At 37.4% G+C, this 27,913-nt stretch overlaps 1 protein-coding gene across 1 annotated transcript in view; it reads left to right on the top strand.

Moving 5' to 3' along the window:
• LOC146738997 (uncharacterized) overlaps positions 1-27,913 on the top strand; it is a 38,987-nt gene that overhangs the window by 10,108 nt on the left and 966 nt on the right. Inside the window, exons 3-7 of the mRNA XM_085504018.1 lie at positions 9,372-9,632; positions 17,831-17,962; positions 18,726-18,878; positions 24,980-25,111; positions 27,729-27,890. Of these exons, the coding sequence (XP_085360144.1) occupies positions 9,372-9,632; positions 17,831-17,962; positions 18,726-18,878; positions 24,980-25,111; positions 27,729-27,890 (840 nt within the window). The remainder of the gene's footprint in view (positions 1-9,371; positions 9,633-17,830; positions 17,963-18,725; positions 18,879-24,979; positions 25,112-27,728; positions 27,891-27,913) is intronic.

Genomic DNA, 27,913 nt, shown 5'->3' with positions numbered 1-27,913 from the left:
TAACAGTACAAGTAGCATCGCAAACTGTGTACATCAAACCATAACAGCAGATATGTCTATACAATACAGTTCAACTTAGCTACAGGTGGAGATAGACAAGGTATATATTACTGTAATACTTCAGATGTGTCAATACAAAAAGTACAAGTACCAACACAAGGAGAGTAGATCAAACCATTACAGCAGATATGACTATACAATGCAGCTCAACATACATACAGGTACAGGTAGACCAGGTGTACATTACTGTAATACTTCAGATGTGTCAATAAAAAACAGTACAAGTTGCATCCCAAGGTGAATAGATCACACCATAACTGCAGATATGGCTATACAATGTAGCTCAACTTAGCCACAGGTACAGGTAGACCAGGTGTATATTAATGTAATACTTCAGATGTGTCAATATATACAATACAAGTAGATTCACAAGGTGAGTAGATTACACCATAACAGCAGATATGGTTATACAATGCAGCTCAACTTACCTACATATACAGGTAGACTGGTTGTATATTACTGTAATACTTCAGATGTGTCAATACAAGCAGTACAAGTAGCATCACAAGGTGAGTAGATCAAACCATAACAGCAGATATGGCTATACAATGCAGCTCAACTTACCTACATATACAGGTAGACTGGGTGTATATTACTGTAATACTTCATATGTGTCAATACAAACGATATAAGTAGCACCATGACGACACTAGATCAAACCATAACAACAGACATGGCTATACAAAACAGCTCAACTTACCTACAGGTACTAGTAGACCAGCTATATATTACTGTAATACGTCGGATGTGTCAATACAAATAGTATAAGTAGCATCACAAGGTGAGTAGATCAAACCATAAAAGCAGATATGGCTATACAAAACATCTCACCTTATCTACAGGTACAGGTAGACGAGGTATATATTACTGTAATATTTCAGGTGTGTCAATACAAAACGTACAAGTACCAACACAAGGAGAGTAGCCCAAACTATAACAGCAGATATGTCTATACAATACAGCTCACCTTAGCTACAGGTACAGGTAGACCAGGTGTATATTAATGTAATACTTCAGATGTGTCAATATATACAATACAAGTAGATTCACAAGGTGAGTAGATTACACCATAACAGCAGATATGGTTATACAATGCAGCTCAACTTACCTACATATACAGGTAGACTGGTTGTATATTACTGTAATACTTCAGATGTGTCGATACAAACAGTACAAGTAGCATCACAAGGTGAGTAGATCAAACCATAACAGCAGATATGGCTATACAATGCAGCTCAACTTACCTACATATACAGGTAGACTGGGTGTATATTACTGTAATACTTCAGATGTGTCGATACAAACAGTACAAGTAGCATCACAAGGTGAGTAGATCAAACCATAACAGCAGATATGGCTATACAATGCAGCTCAACTTACCTACATATACAGGTAGACTGGTTGTATATTACTGTAATACTTCAGATGTGTCAATACAAGCAGTACAAGTAGCATCACAAGGTGAGTAGATCAAACCATAACAGCAGATATGGCTATACAATGCAGCTCAACTTACCTACATATACAGGTAGACTGGGTGTATATTACTGTAATACTTCAGATGTGTCGATACAAGCAGTACAAGTAGCATCACAAGGTGAGTAGATCAAACCATAACAGCAGATATGGCTATACAATGCAGCTCAACTTACCTACATATACAGGTAGACTGGGTGTATATTACTGTAATACTTTAGATGTGTCAATACAAACAGTACAAGTAGCATCACAAGGTGAGTGGATCAAACCACAACAGCAGATATGGCTATACAATGCATCTCAACTTACCTACATATACAGATAGACCAGGTGTATATTACTGTAATACTTCATATGTGTCAATACAAACGATATAAGTAGCACCATTAGGACACTAGATCAAACCATAACAACAGACATGGCTATACAAAACAGCTCAACTTACCTACAGGTACTAGTAGACCAGCTATATATTACTGTAATACGTCGGATGTGTCAATACAAATAGTATAAGTAGCATCACAAGGTGAGTAGATCAAACCATAACAGCAGATATGTCAATACAATACAGCTCAACTTAACTACATGTACAGGTAGACCAAGCGTATATTGCTGTAATACTTCAGATGTGTCATTACAAACAGTACAAGTAGCATCATATGTTAGGTAGGTGTATATTAATGCGATACTTCGATGAAGCTTTTGGTTACACACGTAAACAGAATTTTAATTTGTGTGCTAAATTCATGAATTTGAAAAAAATGTAGTTTTATTATTGTGAATTAATTGTTCTTTTATGGTCATGTTATAAGTTATGAATTATGAATGCATTTTTTTAAATATAATTGTCTCAGATATATCAGATTTGCGTACATTTTTATTATATGTAATTTTCATACTTTATGTCTAGTACGAAACCATAATCAACGTAATGCATGGTCATTTACCCGTACGTTGTCATTTAATCAAAATGTATCATAGTTACAAATTTAAAAAAATATATTTTTTTAAAGTGAAAAAGCAAATTTCCGAGTTTAAACAGTCGTTTCCAAGTAAGTCAATTACCCCAATCAAGTAGAACCATATCTTATCTGCCTTCATAAAATAGAAGCGAAACAGAGAAAGCAGATGAAGATAGCATTGCTTGGAGAACCTCTGTGGACCATGTGCTCAATTTAAACAAACGATTCACTAAATCTAAGCAGTATTAAACGTTATATTCACAAATTCGAGACTAGTGTACTTATTTTCTACGTGGTATAGCGTTGAATTCCACAAAATCGTGTTCAGCGTCGAAGTTGTGAATGGACACTGTGAATCAACACCAGTGTGTCAACGTGTTTGTCTACAGCTTGCATTTTGAACATTGAATCTTCTTTCACAAGGCATACATGGGTAATATCATGACATAAGGCAAAGTTAGTATTCATTTCTAAATACTCGATAGGCTTTATAAATTGTGTGTATTCCGTGGCCTACGAACATTCATTTCATCGTCTATTGATAATTAGTAACAATGCGATCTCTTCATTGATGTCGTTTGGTGGTCCATAGAATTCTGAAAGAGTTTTAGTTCTTCAAAATATTTAAATAATTGCTTAAATCGTTTGTATGAAATCAATTGCCACTTCCAGTAATAAGATGGGCGATAATCTCCCTTCTGTGATTATTGTATACTGTGATACTGACATCGGTTGAAATGGTTTCCACTGAAGTGTCATTCGTTTCCTCCTGACGTTTGGGTCTCCAGAATATGGTTCAAATGGTGACATGTACCCTCGGATGAATGACAAAAAATACTTAATACTTTGTCAAACTAGTCTGTCTACAGTCGGTTTATTTGTCAAATCTTTTCTTTATTCAAGTACCAATGCCATTGCATTTTATAGCTTTGAAAGCTCTCTAAATAGAGACACAATTTTGACAAACCACTTTGATTACTGCTTCGGATATATTAATTTTAACGATTCCGGTTGTTACTTATAGTATTTCACGTTCATCGAAATAATAATTTGCATGACACAGCTCAGTTGAGTGGACTTTCTAATCGGTTGGGTCGCCACTGGACGCGCTGTCTCAACACAACAAAGTTGGCTATAGGGTAAGGTTAAAACATTGAATGACTTAAATATATTAGGTTTAAACAGCATTCAGTTTCTACGATGGTAGGGTCTCATTGTGAGTATCCCAAAAGACTGGAAAATAAGTAGTCCAGTTTTTCATCGGCAAGATCATCCAATCAATGTATATGGTCAAAATCAAATGGTTAATATCTCTTACTGTACCCCACAATTCAGCTGTAAACTCATCTCTTGTGAATCGTTCATTACTCTATCTAGTCAGTTCTTCTCTAGAGACCTGTTGGGGGTAGAAACTAGATGTGATTTTTTTCTAATCAATGTTTTTTTCTATTTTTACAATTTGCAGTACTCTTCGTGAATTTCAATGGAAATTAATCATCATGTACTCAAATGCTATGTTATATCACTTTCAATCACCTTTCAATTATTTTTGACATGTGTACATTTTGCCATAAACTCTGGTTCATCTCTTTTGTGACTGTCAAATGGTGCAAGATATTTGGACAAGGTTTTACGATCACTAGCCTCAACTTTTGCAGTGCCGCAGCCACTTTCAGCAATACTGATTGTCATAGGTGATGAAAGTTTCTCGGACCTTTTGGACCATTTAATTATGATTTTTAACAAGTGTATCTATACAAGCAAATTTAAGAATGAATTACAATCCTTTCTTGCCATTGAAGCGGACATTAGTTATATAAGGAAGATAGAAAATATGATTTCTATAAGAAGAATTACCACGTTACTGTTTCTAGAAAAATGGACAGGTATTGAACCATAAGATACGGTTACTTGTTCACAATGTTTTGGTGGCGTTTTGTTTTTCCCCTTCATGCCTTTGAGGGATTAATGAACAGAAATTGTTATCTCTTACGTCAATTGTTTCATGCACATTTTATGATAAAAGAAAATATCAAATTTCTTTTTTTTGTACAGCAAAACATATAATGTATATGTTGTCGATATTTGAGTACAAATAGGACAGTTTATTTGTTTACTACGCACTTGTTTCTTTTTTTTCTTTTTTCTATTCTTGTCTGTGTATTTGTAATTTGTAAAAAGTTAGCTATAGTCATCAAAATGGTGATCATGATCTTTTACACCCTAGATGGATACAAATTTTACACACTAATTGTTTTGCAGCTGAAAATAATTTTGCATAAAAGCAAACAAATGCGTTATCGTGACCTTCGAGGGAGGACTTGGATGGAATATTTAGTAATCTAAATCCATGGAAATAACTTTGGGTATATCACTGGTAATTTACAGGGTACAACTTTCAATGCACACAGTGTAAAATTGAACTTTTCAAGTAAATTATATTCAGCAATGCTCAAGACATCTTCGCATTATGATGGTGACAATCAACACATTTGCCAACTTTAGGTTGATCTATTGTAAGTTGATAACCAAGTCCGTGTGACAAATCTGCATACAAATAGAAAGAACTATAAAGCAAGTACGAGTTTCAGTATTGTTCAAAGGTCAATATTCACTGCCAAACAAGCAAACACGCAGTTGTTGAAAAATTATGCCTGTGTTGTCAATTATAATATTATCAACCTACAATTTACCATACTTTTATATTTACTTTTACATTCTCACATATCTTCATGTACTTTCATTTAACAGATTGTAATGAATTTGCATATTAATTACCTAATTTATATATTTATTACTCCATTTTCAGAGCTCAATGAATTTTTTTAAATAGATGTACTAGATTAAGCTATATATATGTTACGTGGGAGGTTGAATTACGTCTTTACTAGGTTCATAATTTGTAAACATTTATCAATTTAGTGCCACTCATCAAATTGCAATAAAAATTAGTACATATGTACTCTTGGATAATCCACAAATCAGGGTTTATCCGAATAATGTATATTGATGAATGGGTTCATGTGATCTCATTAAGGATGCTGTACACGTTTTTGGTATTGATTTTCTAAACTGATATTTTCATATAAAATATTTACTGAACAACACAAAGCTATATATTGATGGAAAGCTTATTTCACACTGGAAATGAAATCGACAAGATAATATGTGTATGGACGTTTATAGTCACGTGATCTCTGTGTAAACTCAGAAAGCCATTTTCGGTAAAAAAAATAATTGAACCAATGAATAAACAAATTTAGTGGAACATTGGCAACAAAACAGTTTTTCAGACGACACTCACCACCATTCCGTGTTAATTGAGATATATATATCGAAGAGTGTCTGTGCGAAAAATTAGTATAAACTAGAGATCAAAGGCCTGCAGTTGCCGTGAATCGCTGTTTTGTTTAACCGAGAAAATGGCAAAAACAACTTAGCAGCAACGTATCGTCGGCTAACTCAAAATCCGTTTGTCCCATGGATCAAAACAAACTCATAATGAATAGTCATGGTATCTGTATGTCATAATCACGCAGATGTGCGGATATGCGTGGTCGCAATTGGTTATAAAGTACGAAATTATGCTCCCGAATCCAATAGGAAGCACTGTTTCACGGAGTGACAAAGCCGCGCCAAAATGACGTCATGATTTACATATTCATTAATACGTTGTAGGAGAAAACACTCCTTTTCTGGAAGACTCAATACCATACATTGCCCTCCATGGAAGGTTATTCTCTTGCTCAGCTGCTGAACCAATAACCGTGGCTGAACGCACCACCAGAGTCAACTACATGTAGTTTTTTTTCCCAAGATTTTTTTTACTGCGCAAGATGTCTCGACGAAGATCTGTATTTTCTGATTTGAATGGCAATAAGGGGAGAGAAGTCACAGCGAGTGCTGAACTGAATCGGGAGATGCGATCGCTTAGGTTTAAAGTTGTCTGTCGATCGGGCGGTGAATTTTCAGTTTGTTTGCTCCGTTATTATTTTGTTAATTTGTGTAATAACCTGTTCGCCATAAATCGTGTTTTCCGTTTTTTCAGTTCCCAAAACTGTCGTGACAAAATTAGTGTGACGATTCTTTTTCCATCTTCAATGCGTAATACATAGTACCGGAACAACTGCTGGCGGGGACTACTGCCGGTATCTTACATTCAGTTCACTTTCTATATCATGTAGAAATCTAACTTCATTGAATCCGTCAAATTATTTATTGAGAATGTGAAGATTAAGAAAAATAAAACAGGTAAAACAAGGATGCTCACACACACGCTTTTACAGCTGCTTGTCTCGTGCTTTACGTGTAGCTATGGTGTAGCTAACTCCGGACCCAAGTGTTTCACTTCCGACTCATTGTGGTCGCAGTCCATGACACGTAATTTGGTCACGAAAACTAAGTCTGCCATGTGCTCAAATTTTCTACCTTCTGTTTATAGCTCCATGGTCTGATCAATTAAATCGTGGAAGGTACCTTCCATGATTAAATTTTCATAATAATCGCTTTACATACTGTCGACGTTCTTCTCCAAATTTCCTTGCATTCGTTTTCTTTCGTCACTGTCATAGTCGACTGCTTGAAGAGCGAGAAATTCAACGAAATTAAATTTGTGGACGATCGTAAATGGAATGCGTGTAACTTGTACCTCGGACTACTAATACTTGTATTACTAGTCTGAGCTTGTACTGAATGCAAGAGACTGTTTATATTTGCTATGGGTGGTGACTATTATGCAAATTATCTGTCTATTATGTCTTTGGCTGATTAATTAAAACATAGCTTTCAAAACAATGACATGTGCTTTTGTTTTTGATTAACAAAAAATGATTTTTACACCCTTTAAAAACATCCAATTCACTTTTTTTCCTACTGAGTGTTTGCTCCTTGTAGTCCAGCATTGAAAAATACAAAAAAAAGTTGAATTGTGGGTTTCAAAGCAAAAAAAGGTGTACAGCATCCTTAATATGCAAAATCATACTTCAAGCAATGTTGAAAATAAAGACATGCATTCAGTGCCACAATGAAGGCAACGGGCAATAAACATGACCAATGTGTCAGATGACTATGGTCATGAGACCTCAAAATTATGCATAACTATACTATCTTAAGTACTGTTACAGATAGGGACATGCAAATAGCACTATAATTGTGTTGTAGAACCATTTCAAGTAATCATGTATTGTAATGGTTTCATTGAATACTCACAATAGCCAAAAAACATTGCCGTTTACCCACAATAGCCAACAACATTGTTTTTTCCCAATAGTCTGCAGCATTGCCGTGTACTCATAATACGCTACATATTTCCTGTGTATATACTTACAGTACAGTACATCGTTGCTGGGTAATCGATGTTGTCAACATCATTGTTGCATACTAACAGTAACCCGCAGTCTTGTTGTGTAATCACAGTAACCTATATTGGTGCTGTATACTTGCTGCAACCTACATTAATTGCTGCTGTGTACTCACAGTAGCCTACATCATTGCTGTGTACTTGCAGTAGACTGCCGAATTGCTGGGCACGTACAATAGCCTATAACACTGCTTTTTATTAGCAGTAGCCCAAATCATTGCTGCTATGTACCCACGACATTGTTGTGTACCCTACATCGTTGCTGTGTTTATTTGCAGTAGCCTACATAATTGATGTTTACTAACAGCAGCAATTGCTACACATCATTGTTGTGTACTAAGAATACACTACATCATTGCTGTGTACTAAGAATACACTACATCATTGTTGCGTACATGCTGTACCTCACAACTTTGCTGTGTAGTCACAGTAACCATCGATATTACAGTGTGCTCAAAGTAGTCTACCTCGTTGCTGTGTACTCAAGAGTAGGCTCCGACATTACTGTGTACTCACTGTATACTACAGCATGGTGAGTTCTCACAATACCCAACATCATTGCTGTGTGCTTACCTACAACATTGTTTTGTACTCACTATAGCCTACAGCACTACTGTATTGTCACAGTAACATACAGCATTGATGTGTAATCACAATAGCCGGTGACATTGCTGTGTAGCAGCAGCAGCCTGCATTATTTCTGCAGTCACTTTAGCCTACATCTTCTCTGTATATTCTCTGTATGCCTACATCATTGCTGTGTACTCTCAGTGGTGTACACTAATTTTGTGTACTCGCAGTAGCCTAAAACAATGCTTTGTACTCGCATTAGGCTAGAACATTGCTACACAGTAACCTACATCGTAGCCTGCGACGTTGCTGTGTACTCAGGATAACCTACACCGTTTTTGTGTACTTACAATACCCTACACCGCTGTTGTGAACTCACAGTAGCCTACATCATTGTGTACGTATGCTTATGACAATATGTAATAATAGTATTGTCTACAGCATTTCTGTGTGCTAACATGATCTAGCCTCATAGCACATTGCTATGTACTACCACTAGCCGCCGAAATTGTTGTGTACACTCCATAGCCTGCCGCATTGGTGTGTACTGACAGTAGTCTATCACACAGTATAATTTATTGTTACTATGTCATCAAGTAGTAGCCTACATCATTATTGTGTACTCGCAGTAGCCAACAACATTGACGTGTACTCGAAATTGTCTTCATCATTGGTGTGCACCCATAGTAGCCTGCGAGATTGCTGTGTAATTACAATACTCTACATCATTTCTGTGTATTTGGAGTACTGTACATCATTGCTTATGTACTCACATTGACCTGCAGTGTTGCTGTGTACATGCAGTAGCCTACATTATTGATGTGTGCAACGAAGCATGCAACCTTTTATTTGTCATATAGTGAATACAGGAGAAGAGGGACTGTGTTAGCCTTGGTAAGATTGCTGCAGTGTATGAATTCAGTCTCTTTTATTTTCTGCAGCTGAAATATACCCAGAGAGTCAAACCAAGACAGTGAGTCGTGGAGATGATGTAATACTGACTATGACCATGCAATCAACATCAATATCAGAATCACAATTGAAATGGAAACATAATGGTGTGGATATAGAAGCATGGAATGGACAAAGTAGTATTATAATTACATCAGCTAAACCATCAGATGCTGGAATTTATGAATGTTACACTACTGAAGAACAACGACAAAATGGAAAGAATGGTTTTATGAGACTTATTGTTAGAAGTAAGTTCATTTTGTTTTACATGCCATGCACAATCATGTCATGAGTCTGGCATGAGGACTAGTGTGTTCAGTCTGACTGGTTAATATCCGGCTTGACTTCTCTATGAATGTTGTAGTGTATTGTAAGAAAACGACGCAGTTTCAGATCAACTCGGACATGATGGATATGATGGATATCGTTCACATTAAATGTTTGCATGCGACCAAAAACATTTGCTTACACTGCAATTAAATTGAATTTCACTTGCATTTCATAACAAATCGATGAATTGATATTGTGTACATCATTATAATCACGACTTAGTAATAATTAACATTTGTGCTTTGAAGCCAGCAGTCGCTCCAAATATAACCTTTTCTTTAAAGAATTGCATTGAAGAAATACAGACACAGCTGAATATAGCAGCCATGTTTGTAGAAAAATATGGGAATCACTAACACAATATCAGCTACATTTCCACATGATCGAGCTATTTTAATTTGAGATTTATGGATTGACCTCTGTGCGGGCGTCCAGTTTTTTTTTTCGTCCGTGTGTCCGTACGTTCGTCGGGACTTGTATCTTAAACATGCCTTGACCAAGTACATTTAAACTTCACACATACTTCAAACATAATATTATACATAATATGCACATCTATTTGTTTCAATATATAACAAAACCCACTGTACTGAAATCAAGAAGTTCCGAGCCGGATAAAGGCTGTTTACAGATAGATTGTCTCTGAACTAGTGTTTCCCCTTATGCATAATAGTGGCTGTCATCAAAACACAAAAAGCATCAAAATTTGCAAGCGAGTTCCGAGGAAGATTTATTAGTTTGTTTTATTAGTTAGTCATTGATTAAACTATAAGGCCACTCGCAGAAGTCAATCAAAAACACATTTGATTCTAATTTCAGTGTAAACATGGTTCTTCTGCATCTTGAAATCTATGAATTTTAAGAAGGTACTCTTCTCATATAATTTAGTGTGCATATTCAAAAAGACTGGGCCGATTTTATAGCTATGGCGGTGTTATAACGCATTCCCCCACGTGCAAATGACTTGTGTGTAAATGCAATGAATAGAATAAAATGGATCACATTGTATTCCACACGTGCAAATCTGTCTTGTGTATAAGTGCAGTAATGTAATCATTCAACAATCATCAACAATGAGTGTACGTTACAATTTATCGAGTATAGATAATATTACAAGCCAACATAAATATAAATATATGACTAGCATTTTTAATACGAATAAAACAATGTGATGGGGTAAATACTTCTTGTGTATATTCTTAGCCTATTTGTTTGTACATTTTAGTTGTTGTCATCTTTTATTGGTACCATCAACTGGTATAGTTCACATTCAAAATTAAAACACAGAACTCAACTCAAAACAACATTTAGCTATTACACCGGGCATTACATATTATCATATCATTTTTATATAGATTGTATTTATTATTGACCTATTGGCATGCTTATCAAGAAAACTACAGTCGAGTCACCACACTAGTATGATTTTATTTCTTCCAACTTTATTTTAATTTTTCTACGCAAGTCTAGTTTGCGCACATATTATGCGCAAGTGGCATATTGAGAAAAATTCCCCTCACTCTTTTTTATGCAAAACTACTATGTAGAGATATTCTTTGGTGCCAATTTAGGTAGTGTGTCATTAATTTCAATTTTTACAAAACCACTCACTTTTTGTTACAATTATAATATTTACGTACCAACGTCATTTGACCCGATAGGTCAGATCTGTTATTAACCAAACACAATGGCATGTTGTGATATGGGAATTAATATTGTAATGACACTTTTTTGCTAATGTGGAATTGAAATATCGGTGTTGAAGTACAATCTGTTGGCATTGATTTCAGCAAACAATGACAAAACTGGCCATTGGCAATTTAAGAAAAAGAGATGTAGAAGAAGTAGTTAACAGCTTTCATGGTTGTCAACAAGTCATTAAGTCTCTTCGTACATGAACACCCAAGCAAATAGTTATTATTACTATTATCACTCGTTAGGAATCGTATACCATGTGGGTGGTATTGGTATACAGTTCTATGGCTATAAAGGAATAACAATGCAAATTAAGTACAGGTTACCGAGTTATAGAAAGTAGTTTCATCGTCGGTCCATTAGAGACTAATGTTCCTGGACGTGCTCACGTTGATAGTCTCGTCGGGATTAACATACCTAATATTAAAATAGTAAATCTTTCAAATTTACATTGAATTTGTTAACACAGTGTTGTGTCTGAGCATTAATAGTATAAACATATACCGTACTTTGCATGGCCATATTCCCGCCATCAGTTGGGTTGCTTAGCAACAGATGGGATTCTGGGACAGGGCTGCCATATTTGTGAGTTCCGTTAGTTATTACACACAAGTAAACCTTGCTTGTATACCGAACCTGTTGTCTGCGTGTTTATTGGGCCCGACACCACATTTTGGCGACGAGGATGGCTGAATTTCATCTCCCACCACCAACACCTTTCTTAGCTAGTCCAGGTGAACCAGCGATTTCATGGCTGAGGTGGTATTCCGGGTTTAAAACTTATATGACTGCCACCAATCTAGACAGTGATGACATTGCTGACGGCAGAAAACGTGCAGTACTACTACATTGTTTAGGGATCGTGGGACAGCGAATCTTCCAGTCTCTTGGTGATTGCCCTACGTATAAGGATGTTGTGGATAAACTCGAGTCGCACTTTGGTCCTCGAAAATCCGTTATCCTGGAAAGGCATCGGTTTCGTCAGCGCGGACAGCGTCCTGGTGAGTCAATATCGAGTTATGTTGCTACTTTGAACGAACATGCTGCCAAATGTAATTTTGGTACACTCACAGATGAAATGATCAGAGATCAGCTGATTGAGAAAACGCATACTCCACGTATTAGAGAAAGATTACTAATGGAGCCAGACACGTTAACTTTGCATAAAGCCACAACTTTAGCTGAACAAATTGAAAATGCTTTATCTGATTCACATGTGATTGCGTCTGACACGATGTCACTCGAACCAAACCCAGTAAAAGTAAAACTGGAAGAAAAACCCAAAATACAAGGTATCAACAAAGAGACAGTACAACAGAAATCGTACTCAAAACTACCGTAATAGAAATCGGGCCACACAAAATAAACTTTCAGGTTGTCGCAACTGTGGTTCCAATAACCATGATACACGTCACTCAGACTGCCCAGCCAACAGACAAGAGTGCAGAAACTGTCATAAAATTGGTCACTTTGCACGAATGTGTAGAAGCTCTGTAACTACAAAGGTTAAACAAGTGGATACACCCAATAAGGACTCAGACATTGAACAAGTGTTAATATATACTGTTTCTGAAGTTAACGCAATTGACAATAGTTTCAAAACTTGTGCTGTGACAATAAATGGGATTAGACTCAACCTAGTACTAGACCTTGGTGCTAAGGTTTCCATCTTGAATGAGGAATTGTACAAACAACACTTCAAAGCTATACCACTGCTACCAACTAGACAAATGTTAACCAGCTACAATGGAGGTAACATTCCGGTTATTGGTGTAGTACGTCTTCCAGTGCAGTATGATGAACAGACTGTGCAGAACTTTAAGTTTTATGTCACAAAAAATGGTAGTAATCTCATGGGAATTGATTTATTCAACCAACTTGGATTTCAGATAAGTAGACATGGTACAATTGTCAACTCAGTGGATGCTGTTGACAACTTTCCTGAATTATTTTCTGGATTTGGGAAAATTACTACTTTTGCGCACCGACCACGGGTTGATCCAAGCATTTCCCCAGTGACACAACAAGCTTCGACAATTACCGCTAACAGTACGCGAGGAAGTTTCAAAGGAATTGAGTCGTCTTGAGAATTTGGACATTATTGAACGCATTGATAATTCTCCGTGGATTTCAAATTTAGTTGTTGCACGCAGAAAGACCGGCGATATTAGACTTTGTGTAGACTTGCGAGATGTAAACAAAGCCATTATACCTGATAAGTATCCCCTACCTGACCTTGGTGAACTCACCTCCGAATTTCATGGATCCAGAGTATTCACAAAATTGGATTTGCGTCGCAGCTACCTACAAGTACCACTTGCGGAAGACAGTCGAAACCTCACAGCATTCATAACACATGAGGGCGTCTTCCAGTATAAGCGCATGCCATATGGACTTTCATCAGCACCAAGCGCCTTCCAAAAGATACTTGCTTCTGTTCTTAGCGACTGTGAGGATGCTGTACACCTGATTGACGATGTTGCAATCCATGGTGCAAACCAAGCAGAACATGACCAGCGTCTTAACACAGTGCTAAACAAACTGAGAAAGTACAATGTAACACTCAATAGAGATAAGTGTGAGTTTTCGAAAGATGAGATTGATTTTGTTGGCTACAGAGTATCCGCGTCTGGTGTGTTACCATTACAGTCCAATACGAAAGCAATTATGGATCTCCCCGAGCCTGCCAATGTCAAGGAATTGCAATCATTTCTTGGTACGACAAACTTCTATTTAAAGTTTGTACCATATTATGCAGACATAGCTGAACCCCTACGTAAACTGTTACGAAAAGATGAGCCATGGGAATGGACTAAGGATCAGCAGTGCGCATTCGACAAACTCAAGAACCAGATTTCGTCACCACCGGTTCTCGCACACTTCAACCCTGATGCTAAAACATATGTTACTACAGATGCTTCGGGATATGCAATCGGAGCAGTTTTGTCGCAAATAGTTAATGATGAAGAGAAGCCAGTTGCATTCACTTCTCGGACATTGTCTCCAACCGAGTGTAAATACTCAACAAGCGAACGTGAAGCTTTAGCGTGTGTGTATGCTTCAGAACATTGGCATATTGTACTCTACGGTAGGAAATACACACTACGCACTGACCATGAAGCGCTCAAATCAATTCTGTCAACAGTAGGCTCCGGTCATAAACCACTACGTATCTATAGATGGACTGATCGTCTTTTGCAGTACAACTTTGATGTCGAGCACATGCAAGGTAGTAAGAACTTTGTCGCAGATATGCTAAGTCGTCTTGTACGCACTACAGACAACACAGAAACTGAAAATGACATTCTCGAAATTAACTTAGATGGGTTAGTCACAGCTAGCGAACTCCAAACACAGTCTCGTGATGATCCGCTGCTTCAACGAGTTGCCACATATGTTCAAAATGGTTGGCCAAAAAGTGTGCCACCAAATCTCAAAGTATTCGCTAACCTCCGCGATGAGCTTACAGTATGGAATGAATACTCTATTGCCCGTAGTTCACGTGCAGTTATTCCTGAAGCCCTGCAGGAACGAGTCCTACGAATGGCCCATGACGGACATCCAGGTATAGTTCGTATGAAACAGCGATGTCGTGAAACAGTATGGTGGCCAGGTATGGACTCTCAGATCGAAGATTACGTCCGCAATTGTGAGCCTTGCGCTATCAGTGGCAAGTCAGCTAGACCAAAACAACCACCACTTCAACCAACGCCATGGCCGACAGAACCATGGAACTCTATACAAATGGACATATTTGGTGAGATAGCCATAGCACCACATAGTCAACGTTTCTTAGTTGTAGTACACGACCTACATTCCAAATGGCCTGAAGTGGCAACGACAGGAACGGTCACATCTACAGCAGTTATTAAGATTCTTGAAGAACTTTTCACTCGATGGGGATTTCCAGAAGTGATCACTACTGACAACGGACCTCAGTTTACCTCAGACGAGTTTGAAAATTATCTACAATCACATGGTATCAAACATAATCTAACATCATTATATAACCCCCAAAGCAACGGTGGGGTGGAACGATTCAATAAATGCCTGAAAGAGGGTTTGAAAATGAACTTGTCGGAGGGAAAGACATTCGCAGATTCAGTTCGTACAATACTACAGAATTATAGAGCTACACCACATGCTCTTACTCAAAAGTCACCTTCACAACTTATGCTCAATCGTCAAATGCGTCTACCACTTGATAAACTAAAACCACCTACTACCAGCGTCGGTAATGCACAAATAGACATTCCAGCTATGAAGTCAGAAATAGAACAACGTCAAACCAGAATCAAGTCTTACACAGATCAACGACAGCTCGCTAGATCCAGCAATCTGAATGTAGGAGACTGGGTTAGAGTTAAATGTCCAAATCGCAGCCATAAGCTCTCCCCTACATTTTCTGAGCCGCATCGCATTGTTAAGAAGCTTGGTAAGTCTTCGTTTAGACTTGACGACGGTACAGCATGGAGTGCCAGAAGATGTGTACGTTCGCATAGACATGATTCATCTGTACTCCCACCTGAACTCCCTAACGAACACTTAATGATAAACCAAGAACATCATCCAGTAGTTTCAAATGCTAATAGCTTATCTACACGCGAAAGTCGTCCAGTACGAATAACACGTATGCCAGCATATTTGAGAGACTATGTACTTTCATAAGCATAAGAACTGTATCTATAGAACATTAGTTTGTTAATGCAGTTAAAAGGATTTCAACTGTTGCATGTTTGAGATTTTGAACTCTTATCGAACTTTAATATCGTTCTTTCATTCATTGTATGTTTATACTTAGGATTATGCATCCTTTCCGTGAGGGGGAATTATGTTGTGTCTGAGCATTAATAGTATAAACATATACCGTACTTTGCATGGCCATATTCCCGCCATCAGTTGGGTTGCTTAGCAACAGATGGGATTCTGGGACAGGGCTGCCATCTTTGTGAGTTCCGTTAGTTATTACACACAAGTAAACCTTGCTTGTATACCGAACCTGTTGTCTGCGTGTTTATTGGGCCCGACACCACACACAGGCTAACGTTTGTTAACATCGTAGCCGGAGGCAATGAGCTTTGCGCTAACGCAACTATTGTAGTGCTTAATCACCAATTCAGAAAACATACTCTTCATTGTCCAAGGCCACATGAATCTGCAGCTACAAGTGTCAGTTACTACGTTCAGATCAGGAATATCTGCATGTGATGAAATTGTTCACCTTTTTGTGAGTAGCTGCGCTCACGTTTGTCGGGACCCGCCAGGGATTCATTCAGCCAGTGATAAACTATGCTCTTATTCATCGATCTGTTATTTGACCAGTTGCAGCTGGATAGCACAATAAATATACAATGCCAACAACGTTCTGCATTAATTACTACATCTTCTGATCATATGTCATGACATACCTTTCTGAATCAGTATTATCCTATTGTCACAAAGTTGTATTACACTAAGATCATTTGTGGGTCAAACTACAACTAAAATACAATCCTATGAATACATCACACCTACCTGCCTACCTGAATATACCATTGGGGTATGCCTCCAAAACCAATAGAATTATCAGCTCCGGAGCCTATTACCATATGCTACTCATTGGCCAATCTCCAGTATTTACTAAAATCCCGATTTCTCATAATTTTAACAAGATCATTAATGAAAATCCATATGAATAACTGAGATCATCTAGTGAATAATGTATATCTTGATATGTTAACAATGACATGTTTGCTTAAGTTGCAGAAAGCCAGTGATATTGTTATAATGCTAACTTAGAAAATCGCCTGCTTATGCCGCATTGATTTTTCAATACTAAAGTTGTTATACATTTAGTGTTTATTGCGCAAAAAATGATAATAATGATATTAATGATAGTAGTATTAGTAGTAATGATAATAATAATAGCTCTTCTATTTCCATTTTAATTCTGCTTTTTCCCCTTTTTACGTCCATGTTAATTCGAAATTTTCAGTTTACAATACATTTATATTTTTCGCTCTTGACATCTACATATTTTAAGTGTACTGTAAAATGTGCAAGCCAAGCTGCCTTATACATTAATTAGTCCTTTCGAAATAAGGACATTTCTTTTTTTGAAAGCAAATACAATGTCACAAAGCTGTATCACACTAAAATAATTTGTTGGTCATCATGACCTTTAGGTTGAATTTGACTTTCTTTCTAATTAACCTTAACAATAGGTTATGTGAAGTGTTACTTAAAAAAAGTCAGTCAAGCTCTGGACTTGGATGCTGAAGCACTGCTCTGGTGTATGTCCTGTTTTCTCAGACAGTTCTGGCTTGGCTAGTTATGTTATTAAACATACGCAAACTTGGTTTGTTCCCCGACTCTGAGTGTATAAATCTGTATTGAGTATGGGTAAAGCATCAACGATCCCGTGTACCGATAATTATTACAGGTTGTCCTAATGGTAAATATGGTGATACATGTCTACTTAACTGTCCTACATGTTATAATGGAGGTATATGTAATGCAGACACTGGAGAATGTATATGTCCACCAGGGTTTACAGGAAATGACTGTAATACAGGTAAGACAAATAACGACTAGATTTCCATGCCTGCTTGCATAAATAAACAAGGTGTGATATATGATAAAAATTATTCTTATAAAAATGTATAGCTGAAATATAAGATATAAAAATAGGTGGACAGAATAAAGACATGTACATTGCAGAAAATGAGATGTTAGTAATATGCTCTCTAGGGTCAAATCTGGCTAATATTATATGTTGCTTACATATATATATATATATTACTGCACTATTAATTCGCAACTTTTACGGTTTCTCATGCTCTAATCACGTTTTTCATTTATTGGCCAATTCATTGCATTTTCAAATTAATTTAATTAATTAAGAACGTACGTTATCAGGGCACGGTACCTTTCAGTGTGACTGAAATGACCATCTACCAGTATATACATTTTTAATAAATGTATTTGCACTAAACTCTCAGTGTGGTTTTCTGCTACAAACTGTATTGTAATTCTTATGAATATAATATACAAATTATTCATAATTAATTACATAATGAATAGTAATAATCATGTTCCATGACATTTCAGGCTCTTGTTTTTCAATAAATTGTCCGGTGACCCCAACTTTGCTTTTAATCTTTGATATCCCGATGGCACGAGGAAGATTACGTAACAATAAATCTGCTGGCACCTGTTGATAATAAATACTTTTCATCATACCAATCAGCTTTCACAGTGTTAACAATCTTCAGTTTAATGGGTAAAATTGTCATAATGTATTATACTATTTATTAACAAATGTTTCTGTATTTTAGGTTGCACACGAGGCTATTGGGGAAAGTCATGTGGGATCAAATGTTCAAGTACAAATACAGCTACAGCTTGTACAGGAAGGATGTTCTGTGTTTCTGATCCATATGGATGTTCATGTCTTGCATCACATGGAGGATTAGATTGTAACATTCTTGGTAAGTTGCATATAATTTAAAATAGGATTCAATAGAATTTATTTTTTATAGATATACTTTTGAATTGATGTGGATCTGAATTATATTAATGGAATTCAAGACACTGAGCCTTTTCTCAATCCACATTTTCTGCACGCATACGAACTGGCAAGATCGATCGACACTGTCAGAAATTCAAATTCGCGAGTCTTAGTTCTGTTTATTCCGCAAAACAGTCTCCCCGGTTTTCATTACGTTCCGTTTTACTGCAACAGTGCATGCTGTTTCCTTGGTTCCAGGCGATTCAATAGTTCCTTTTCTATTTTGGTTGGAGTGACTGTATTCATTGTGCTCATAACGTGAACAACCAACGCATTCAGGGGGTCAGTTAGAATAAATGTGCATACATTATGGTAATATAATTTATTTCGTGTCGTCAGCCTCAACTATGAATTATTCATATCAACTAGAACCTGCAGACGGGGACAGTCTCTCACGTAAAACATTTCGAATGTCTAGGAAACCCAATTACAGTAGGCCCGAGAACTATCAACAGTCTAGGACATTGACTATTTTTTTGTGCCAGCTGGGACATTGACTAATCTTTTTTTTTGTGTCAGGCGACCGACAGTTCCGGACATGGAGCGTCACTGTTGTCTCTCCTGACTTTCAGTGCCTGCGACCTTTCCAATAACACTTGCTTAGTCCTGACCTTTCTTTCTGTATTTGCTAATTGCAAGTGCTAGTGACGACGCATTTTGCCACAGAAGTCATAATGTCTGGAACTACATGGCAGGACCGTGCGGCCATCTCTCTGTCAAATGGCAATGTGTAATGGGCTATCCTGGCGTCAACTAGGCACGGTCGAATACAAGCACCTGCGGACTTTAACCAAGGTTCCCCCAAAGTCGCATTCGTTAGTGAATGAATCTTGGCCAGTGGAATTGGCCTGCCCATTGATTCTGTGGCACACTCACCCAGGGTAGGGGTCGACCCTTTGATGTTCAGCCTAAGGTAGGATTTGAACTTGGGTCTACCGATCATGAGTCTGATGCAACAACCATTATGATACCAGTGACCGATTGACTAATTGACTAATCTTAATGTATCCAAACGATGTTGAAAAAATGCCTTTATAAGCCTGGTTGGCCATTGCAAGTGTTTCAAACTGCCCATGGGATTAGCAACTAGTCTGGCTAGTTTTCAACATATCATGGTGAGATGCCTTGGTGATGTTGTACAATCGTTGTATCATTTATCTAAATGACGTCATTGTCTACGCTGGTAGTTTTTATGAGCACCTGAGTCAATTGCGTGAAGTATTTTGATGACTTGTGAAGGAAGGACTGAAACTTAAGGCCCGAAATTGTAAGTTCTTCCGAGATGAAATAATATTCCTAGGCCTTGTGGTATCTGTAGCAGGTGTGCAGACTGACATTACAAAGTCAGAAGCACTCAGAACATGGCTGGAGTAATGGGTTACTACCAAATTTATCTGGAATGATGAGTGCCAGACAGCCTTCGATACGCTAATTGAGCTTTGAAATACACATAGATGCTAGCCTATTGGTATAGAGTGCAGCACTTTACAAACATGATGACACAGCAAAGAAGGCGGATCACAGCCAGCCACACAATGTCGAAATGTGAGCGCAATTGCCCATCACATTTCTGGCATTGAAGTGGCCTGTTGTGGACAAATTTAAGAACTACTTATATGGTCTTAAATTTACCATGATCTGCTGACATATGTCCTAACCACAGCAAAGTTAAATGCGACATCAAGCCCCCTACCTACTGGCCCAAGATGGGCGGAACAGGAGGTGACAGGCTGCAAATGTTGTACAAGACAAAAGGTTATGGTAGAAGGCAGAGTTATAGCATCTTTAGGACATGTATACCCTCCTGGTAATAAGCGACCAATTTGGGTGGTATGCTATCGCTATACCTACCATGTATCACGTGGAAAGAACAACAGTTGGCACTCTGAGTATTTCGTACATCATTATGGGTTTCCGGCACGAAAACACTCTTATCAGAAATGTTGGATTGCATGTTCTTGCTGAGTTGTGCAGGAAGCTGAGAGTGAGAAAGACTAAGACTACCCCATATCATTCGCAATCAAATTCTCAGTGTGAACAATTGAACCATGCACTAATGGATATGATCAGCAATAAGAAGAAGGAAAATTAGAAGCAACATGTGAGTTATATGGTGCATGAATATAATTGCATGAGGAATGATGCCACCAGCTATTCCGCATAATATTTAATGCATAGGCACATTTTACGTCATCCGTACATGTATTACTTGGACTAGAGCCAAGAAAGACTAAGGATAAGGGATTTGATGACTATCTTAGTAAGTGGCAAGCTCGAATGAAAGAGACATATAAACTAGCTATCAAGAAGGCTTCCGAGCACGAACATGACAATAAGTATAGATATGACAAAAAAGCTAAAGAGGCTCTATTAGTATAGGTGGGGAAAGAAGGCATATTTAGTAATGGGAAAAGTCAATCCTGATTTACCAGTGTACAAATTCAAGTCAGAGATAAGAGAGCAAGCTACCTGAATGCTGAATCAAAACTTGCTTTTACCATGCAATGCGCTATACAATGCGAAGACACAATGACTACCATGAACTCCCGTATGAAAACTAGACAGTGACCTGTCAGTACCAGTTCATGTAGTAACACATCAAGTGAAGGGAAATTTGTTCACTGGTGGCAAAACTAAGACACATGAGCACATGGAAGGTGTTGAGTCAAAGAGGATAGCAGTGCATGTCACACTGAGTGACGATTCGACACAGAGGGGAAAATGAATAACATTAGTAACCACAATGACATACTAGAGGTACTGAAAATCCTATGCCACATCCTTCAGGTGATAAGAAGGTGATATCCTCATTGGGCAAGAGCAGGGCAATGGTATCCAATGATAATTTTAGAGATATCATGGCCAAGACTATGCCAGAGAGAATCCCCAGTCATGAGGAGGCTGAAGTAGTAATTCTAACTGAGACAGTAATGACTAGAGATGATGTACTAGTTGTAAGGAGAACAAGCCAACCACGGAAAGCTATGGATGGTCACATCCGAAATGATTTGCAGGAGAGATATTTCAATAACATATGTTGCATTCACTAAGTACTAAATAGTAGACTCAATTGTGGAATGTAGCTGGTAGAAGAGAAGTTATCTGAAGACACAGGCTGATCGAGGGGCCACACTTCAAAGATATCTGTTAGAGTTCAAAAATGTAAAAGCCAATGGCACCAACTAATGGTGAGCTGAAGTTGACCATTAGGCATGTCAGCATTCTTTATGTTTTTGCCATATTAGAAACGATGTGCATTGCTGTGTGATAACTGTCATAAGGGTGATTGACAGTTCATACTTGTTTACAACTCTGGAAGGAAAATTGCTATCCACCAGATGTGCTTGTGATTTACATAAAAAGGTGTTTACAACCCTGGAAGGTCAATTGGAATCTACCAGCTGTGCTTGTGATTTACATAATAAAAGATCTACTGAGTTCCCTCTGTGAGGCAGCTACTGACAAGATCACATTCTGATTGGCTCACTCAGGTGATGTCCTTGAATCTGGGCCATTTTTTTTTTCTATAAATAGACTAGACTATATACAGTTGGGCTTATCATTTCAACTCATTGCCCTGTGTGTTGCTGCTGCGATATTGTGAGACAAGTGATACAGGTTTAGACCATCATTCTGTAAGACATGTATGAACTGCTCAGCAATCGCCTGCTATCAGCGATGCTTTCCAGAATAGCAGCTCTCCTCTGCAAGCAAGGCTATTCTATTTCTTCATCGTTGTGTCGCATAAGCCATTGACTGTCACCAGTTTCTACATCTTGTAACTGTGAGTTATCACCAGTGCACACTTCCCCAGGCAATCCTCTATTTTAGTGAATTTATTCATTGTATTTTTCTGTCCTTTGTTTCTTGTAATTATTTCTAGGTATTGATATTTTGGTGTATGTGTATTTCATTTCAATACCATTGTCTTGTCTACCCCAGTCTAGCAGTGAAACACCTGTCCAGTGTGAGGTTTGTGGGTGCCCGTTTAATAGCAATAAGTAGGCCTTACACTGTGACAAGGCAAAATATAGGACAACGAAGACAAAAAGTCGGGACTGCATTTGAGCAGGGTCGCTCACAATTGTGGGGGAGAATATAACCCAGACATGGTTTATGTTTTTGTTTACCAAATAAAATAATATAAATTACTGTAAATATGTTAAAAGAATATTCTAGTATGTGGTTACTGAAACGTCACTGTTTTACGGTAGTTCTTTCATTCCGGCATAGGGGTGTTGATTTTGCGATGAAGGATTTTATAGTGTAAGTGTTTTAATAGGAATAGAGAAAAGTGAAGAAGAGAGGTGGGAAAGTGTGGCCTGTAAACGAGGCGGTATGTTTGCGTTAATAACATGTTGGCGTTTTCATAGTTGTAGTTAAGTAAAGCGATGGAATTCTAGGGAGGAGGCCGACATGAAACCGACATAAATCGACAGACTTGATTTGAACTTGAATTGTTGCCGTTGACTAGCCTGGTACTGGGGACTACATGGGTGTTGAGCATTTTCCGAGAGTACACAATTGACGAGGGACTGAATCGTTACTTTCAGAGCTCTATAAAAGTGGGTTGGTCTGAAAGGGGTCGATATTTGATGTTTTTAAATTGTCTATTGTTGATACTGTCAACACATTGAATTGTGCATTTATTGACTGTGACTAAATTGTACAAGTCACCGTAAAACTGCTAAAATGCCCAGACCTATTACTCTGAATAGTGGTTACCCTGGTTCATGTCCAAGTAGTTTATAAATTGGAATTTGGTGTGGTATAAGACATGTTGTTTATGCATTTTAAAAGTGAACTGAATCGGGGTCTTATCACTGTTATCGAACAGTGTTATAGACATTTTTAGTATTGATTTTGGGGTATATGACCCGGCGTGGATGAGGTTGATGCAGGAGAATTTGCTCGAGACAACATCTGAAGGGAAAGGTTTAGGACTTGGCATTTGGGATCTCTCTTTATGTTGACAAAGTTCCGTTGATCAGCCAATGTAAAGTCCATTCAAATACCGAGCGTGAAACGTCATTACGAAAGCTGTACTTGCCCCTAGTAAAACTTACGTTTAAAGAGAAGAAAGTCAAAACACACTGTAAAGTAAGGCTTTTGAAATGGTTGTAGGAGTGTCCCACATTTTGAACACTATGACAAATACATGTTTTACCAGTAATGAAACTGAAATGAATGTTTAAAGAATTAATGAATGAGAACTGCTAGTATAGTTACAAATAGTAAATTATGCAGTGTAACACCTTTGGCATGGTAACCAACATCTTCACTGTATTCAATCTTTTAATCTGATGCATATAATAAGATTTACTGTATATAGTAGTCACTTTTTCTAGGCTTAATTATAACATTACATGTTTGGAGGAACAGATAGACTTTGTGGAAAGTCTCCCCAAACTTCTATTCGATTCTTGAGAATATCAACTAATTATAATTTTGCAAGTGTTGCATAATCCCACTCTCATCCAAATACGTTCAAATGCACGTGTAGTCACCGAAATGAATTGTCGCTGAAATCGTAAGTAAATAAGACCACTAGTGAATAGATGCGCAGTCTTTCAAGTTTTCTGCTTTAACGGGTGAAGTTTCATTAATTCCAACTGCTCTGATTGGTACTGGTAACTCCAGTAGTTCGTTAGTCCAACATTTTCTTGTCACTCCCTGGAAAATGACAAACGTTATGCCACAGTTATTTATTTGTAATATTACCATTCACTCTATTAACATAGAAACTACGCCACAAGAATAAACTTTAATTGATATTCGGAGCGAGATAAGAGATAATATTTTAAACTAACATTTCTAACATTAACTAACATAACTAAGTTTCCTGTTTGCAACAATCAGTGTTTTTTTTTTCTGCCAGCATACCAAGCGTTAGATAGTAAAAACAAGTTATTTCAAGGGCAGTAAACTTGAAACGCGTAATTCGACCGCGATAGTCTACTAATAAGGTGAATACATTGAACATATTGATTGTTCCAAAACTGACGTCATCATTTTTTCTAGATTGTCAATCTGGAACATATGGAGCTGGATGTACACAGACATGTCACTGTACCAATGGATGTAATACAAAAGGAGAATGTATTAACAGTCCTGGTGATTGTGATACAGGATGGAGTGGTAATAAGTGTAAAGGTATAACTATGATATCATATCAGATATGTCACTTTTCCAATGGGTGTATTTACAAATGGCGAATTTATTACTAGTCCGGGTGATTGTGATACAGGATGGAGTGGTAGTACGTATAAATGTATGACTATGATATCACATCAGATATGTCAGTTTTCCAATGGGTGTAATTACAGGAGGAGAATGTATTAGCAGTTCTGGTGATTGTGATACAGGATGGAGTGGTAATAAGTGTAAAGGTATGAATGACTATAATATCACATCAGATGTGTCAGTTTTCCAATGGGTGTAATTACAGAAGGAGAATGTATTAGCAGTCATGGTGATTGTGATACAGGATGGAGTGGTAATAAGTGTAAAGGTATGACTATGATATCACATCAGATATTTCAGTTTACCAATGGATGTAATTACAAAAGGAGAATGTATCAGCAGTCCTGGTGATTGTGATACAGGATGGAGTGGTAATAAGTGTAAAGGTATGACTATGATATCACATCAGATATGTCAGTTTACTAATGGATGTAATTACAAAAGGAGAATGTATCAGCAGTCCTGGTGATTGTGATACAGGATGGAGTGATAATAAGTGTAAAGGTATGACTATGATATCACATCTGATATGTCAGTTTACCAATGGATGTAATACAAAAGGAGAATGTATTAGCAGTACTGGTGATTGTGATGCAGGTACCGTGACGCTTGGACACTCGGCCATGATGCCTGCCCTTTGTCCGTGACGCTTGGTCACTCGCCGTGATGCTTATGTTTTTGATTACAAGTGTCAGTCTCGTCTTGCACGTATTTAAAACAATAACATGTATTGATCGAAAGGTAATCCTGCTTTTGTTAGCCATACAAAGACAGTGATAAAAACGGAAGTCTGCATATGTTACGAAGTCTTTCAAAGGTGCAGAGCCTCCAAATAAAAAAAATTAACTAGAGTAGCAATAATTTGCCCATTACGCGAAAAGGCAACAATGTGACAAAACAAGTCACGGCGTACGTCGGGAAGATCAACCCCGATTTGCTGCACTCTGATTTATTATCACTCAATCGCCGGTGACATTAATTACCCCAAAATTAAAAAAAAAAACAAGTGAAATTAAGTTGCATTGGAAAGAAAAGTATGAATAATTCAACAGCAGACGAGACGGGTTGAGAAAAAACGAACTCTGACCTCTGGAAATACCCCATTCATAGGGTGCCTTTGTACAGAAGAACGCCGCCCTAAGGCGACATAATGCTCGTTGCGACATTGTGACCAATGCATGATGGGTTACCAGGGGTTCTGATCGAGGTATACAAAGATGGCGGCGCAGAATGCATGATTTTCCGCGATGTTTAAAAACAACATCTCGTTGGCGATTTTGATGTAATGCCTATGATAATCGTCAATGAATCGTTTTAATAAAGAATTTGTGTATTTCACACCAAAAAGTCAGATACCGATGATCGCAATAGCAGCGGTGAATACCCACCCAACGCAATGCCGTCAGCTGACAATGTTACGGTGATCGTAGCGTTGTACTCACAAGGTATATTGCAATGAAAAATCGCCGAACTGCCATTGTAGAATTTTTTTCTAATTATTGATTTATTAATTTCAACATATTTCGATATCTTGCCGACTTTATAAATTTAACCAAAAAATGTGTTCCCCGACGTTTATATGAACCAACATTGACATGGGCTATAATACTTATACACAATGATGAAACAGTTAAATCCATGGATAACATTATATTCACTGACTGGCTATAACACAAGTCTTTCATTTTTTTTTCATTTTATGCTGTTCCATTTCAAACTTTATTTGACTTGATACAAGAACATAAAATACAATGCAGTAAAATGATATAAAATTTATCAGATATAAAAATATCTTGTCTTTAATTAATTGTAGATTGACAATATTTGTTGGGACAAACTGATTATTATGCAAATAAAAAATATGCAAATTAGATGCATTGTTATGCAAATTTGTCGTGATGCTTGACATGAAGTCTGGGGAGAACTAAAAGTGTAAAGGTATGACTGTGATATTACATCACATATGTCAGTTTACCAATGGGTGTAATTACAAAAGGAGAATGTATTAGCCGTCCTGGTGATTGTGATACAGGATGTAGTGGTAATCAGTGTATGCCTATGATGGCACATAATATATGTAAGTTGGACGTAACTGTGCGCTTTATATGCGTTATATTTGGCTAGGGAATTACATAGCATGCAGTGGCCATCTGTACTTGTATGGTTCAAATATGTATTCCAATTATTTCTGTTTACAAATCATCAACTGTAGGTCTTAAAATAAACTTTTAAATACAAAATGCCATAAGACTTGTCAACATCAGAATCTGAAGTTGGAATGAAATATGTAATATAATTAAATGGCAGATTGGCAGTAAATGTTTCTGTCATACATGCACCACAGACTACGTACGTTCAAACATTCATTATGAACATCGCAAATAGAACACTATAGTGTTTTATTTGTTTTTTGTTTATTTCAGTTTATTTCAAAGCTGTGTAGCGCATTTCTACGTACCTTCAAACATTCACTATAAACATTGCAAATAGAAGACTATAGCGTTTTATTTGTTTTTGTTTATTTAAGTTCCGTCCTCATGCCAGGATGGATTCTATGGTGAATTATGTAACTATAATTGTCATTGCGAAAACAATGCAGCATGTAATAAGAACACCGGCGTTTGTCCAAATGGAGATTGTGCTCCAGGGTGGATAAATCTAGATACTATAGATTCTGATTGTCAACAAGGTTTGTATTTCAAATCACTGGTT

Source organism: Saccoglossus kowalevskii, chromosome 9 (assembly GCF_978046115.1).
Source record: "Saccoglossus kowalevskii chromosome 9, keSacKowa6.1, whole genome shotgun sequence".
Lineage (NCBI taxonomy): Eukaryota > Metazoa > Hemichordata > Enteropneusta > Harrimaniidae > Saccoglossus > Saccoglossus kowalevskii.
This window is presented reverse-complemented; position numbering and strand designations above follow the sequence as displayed.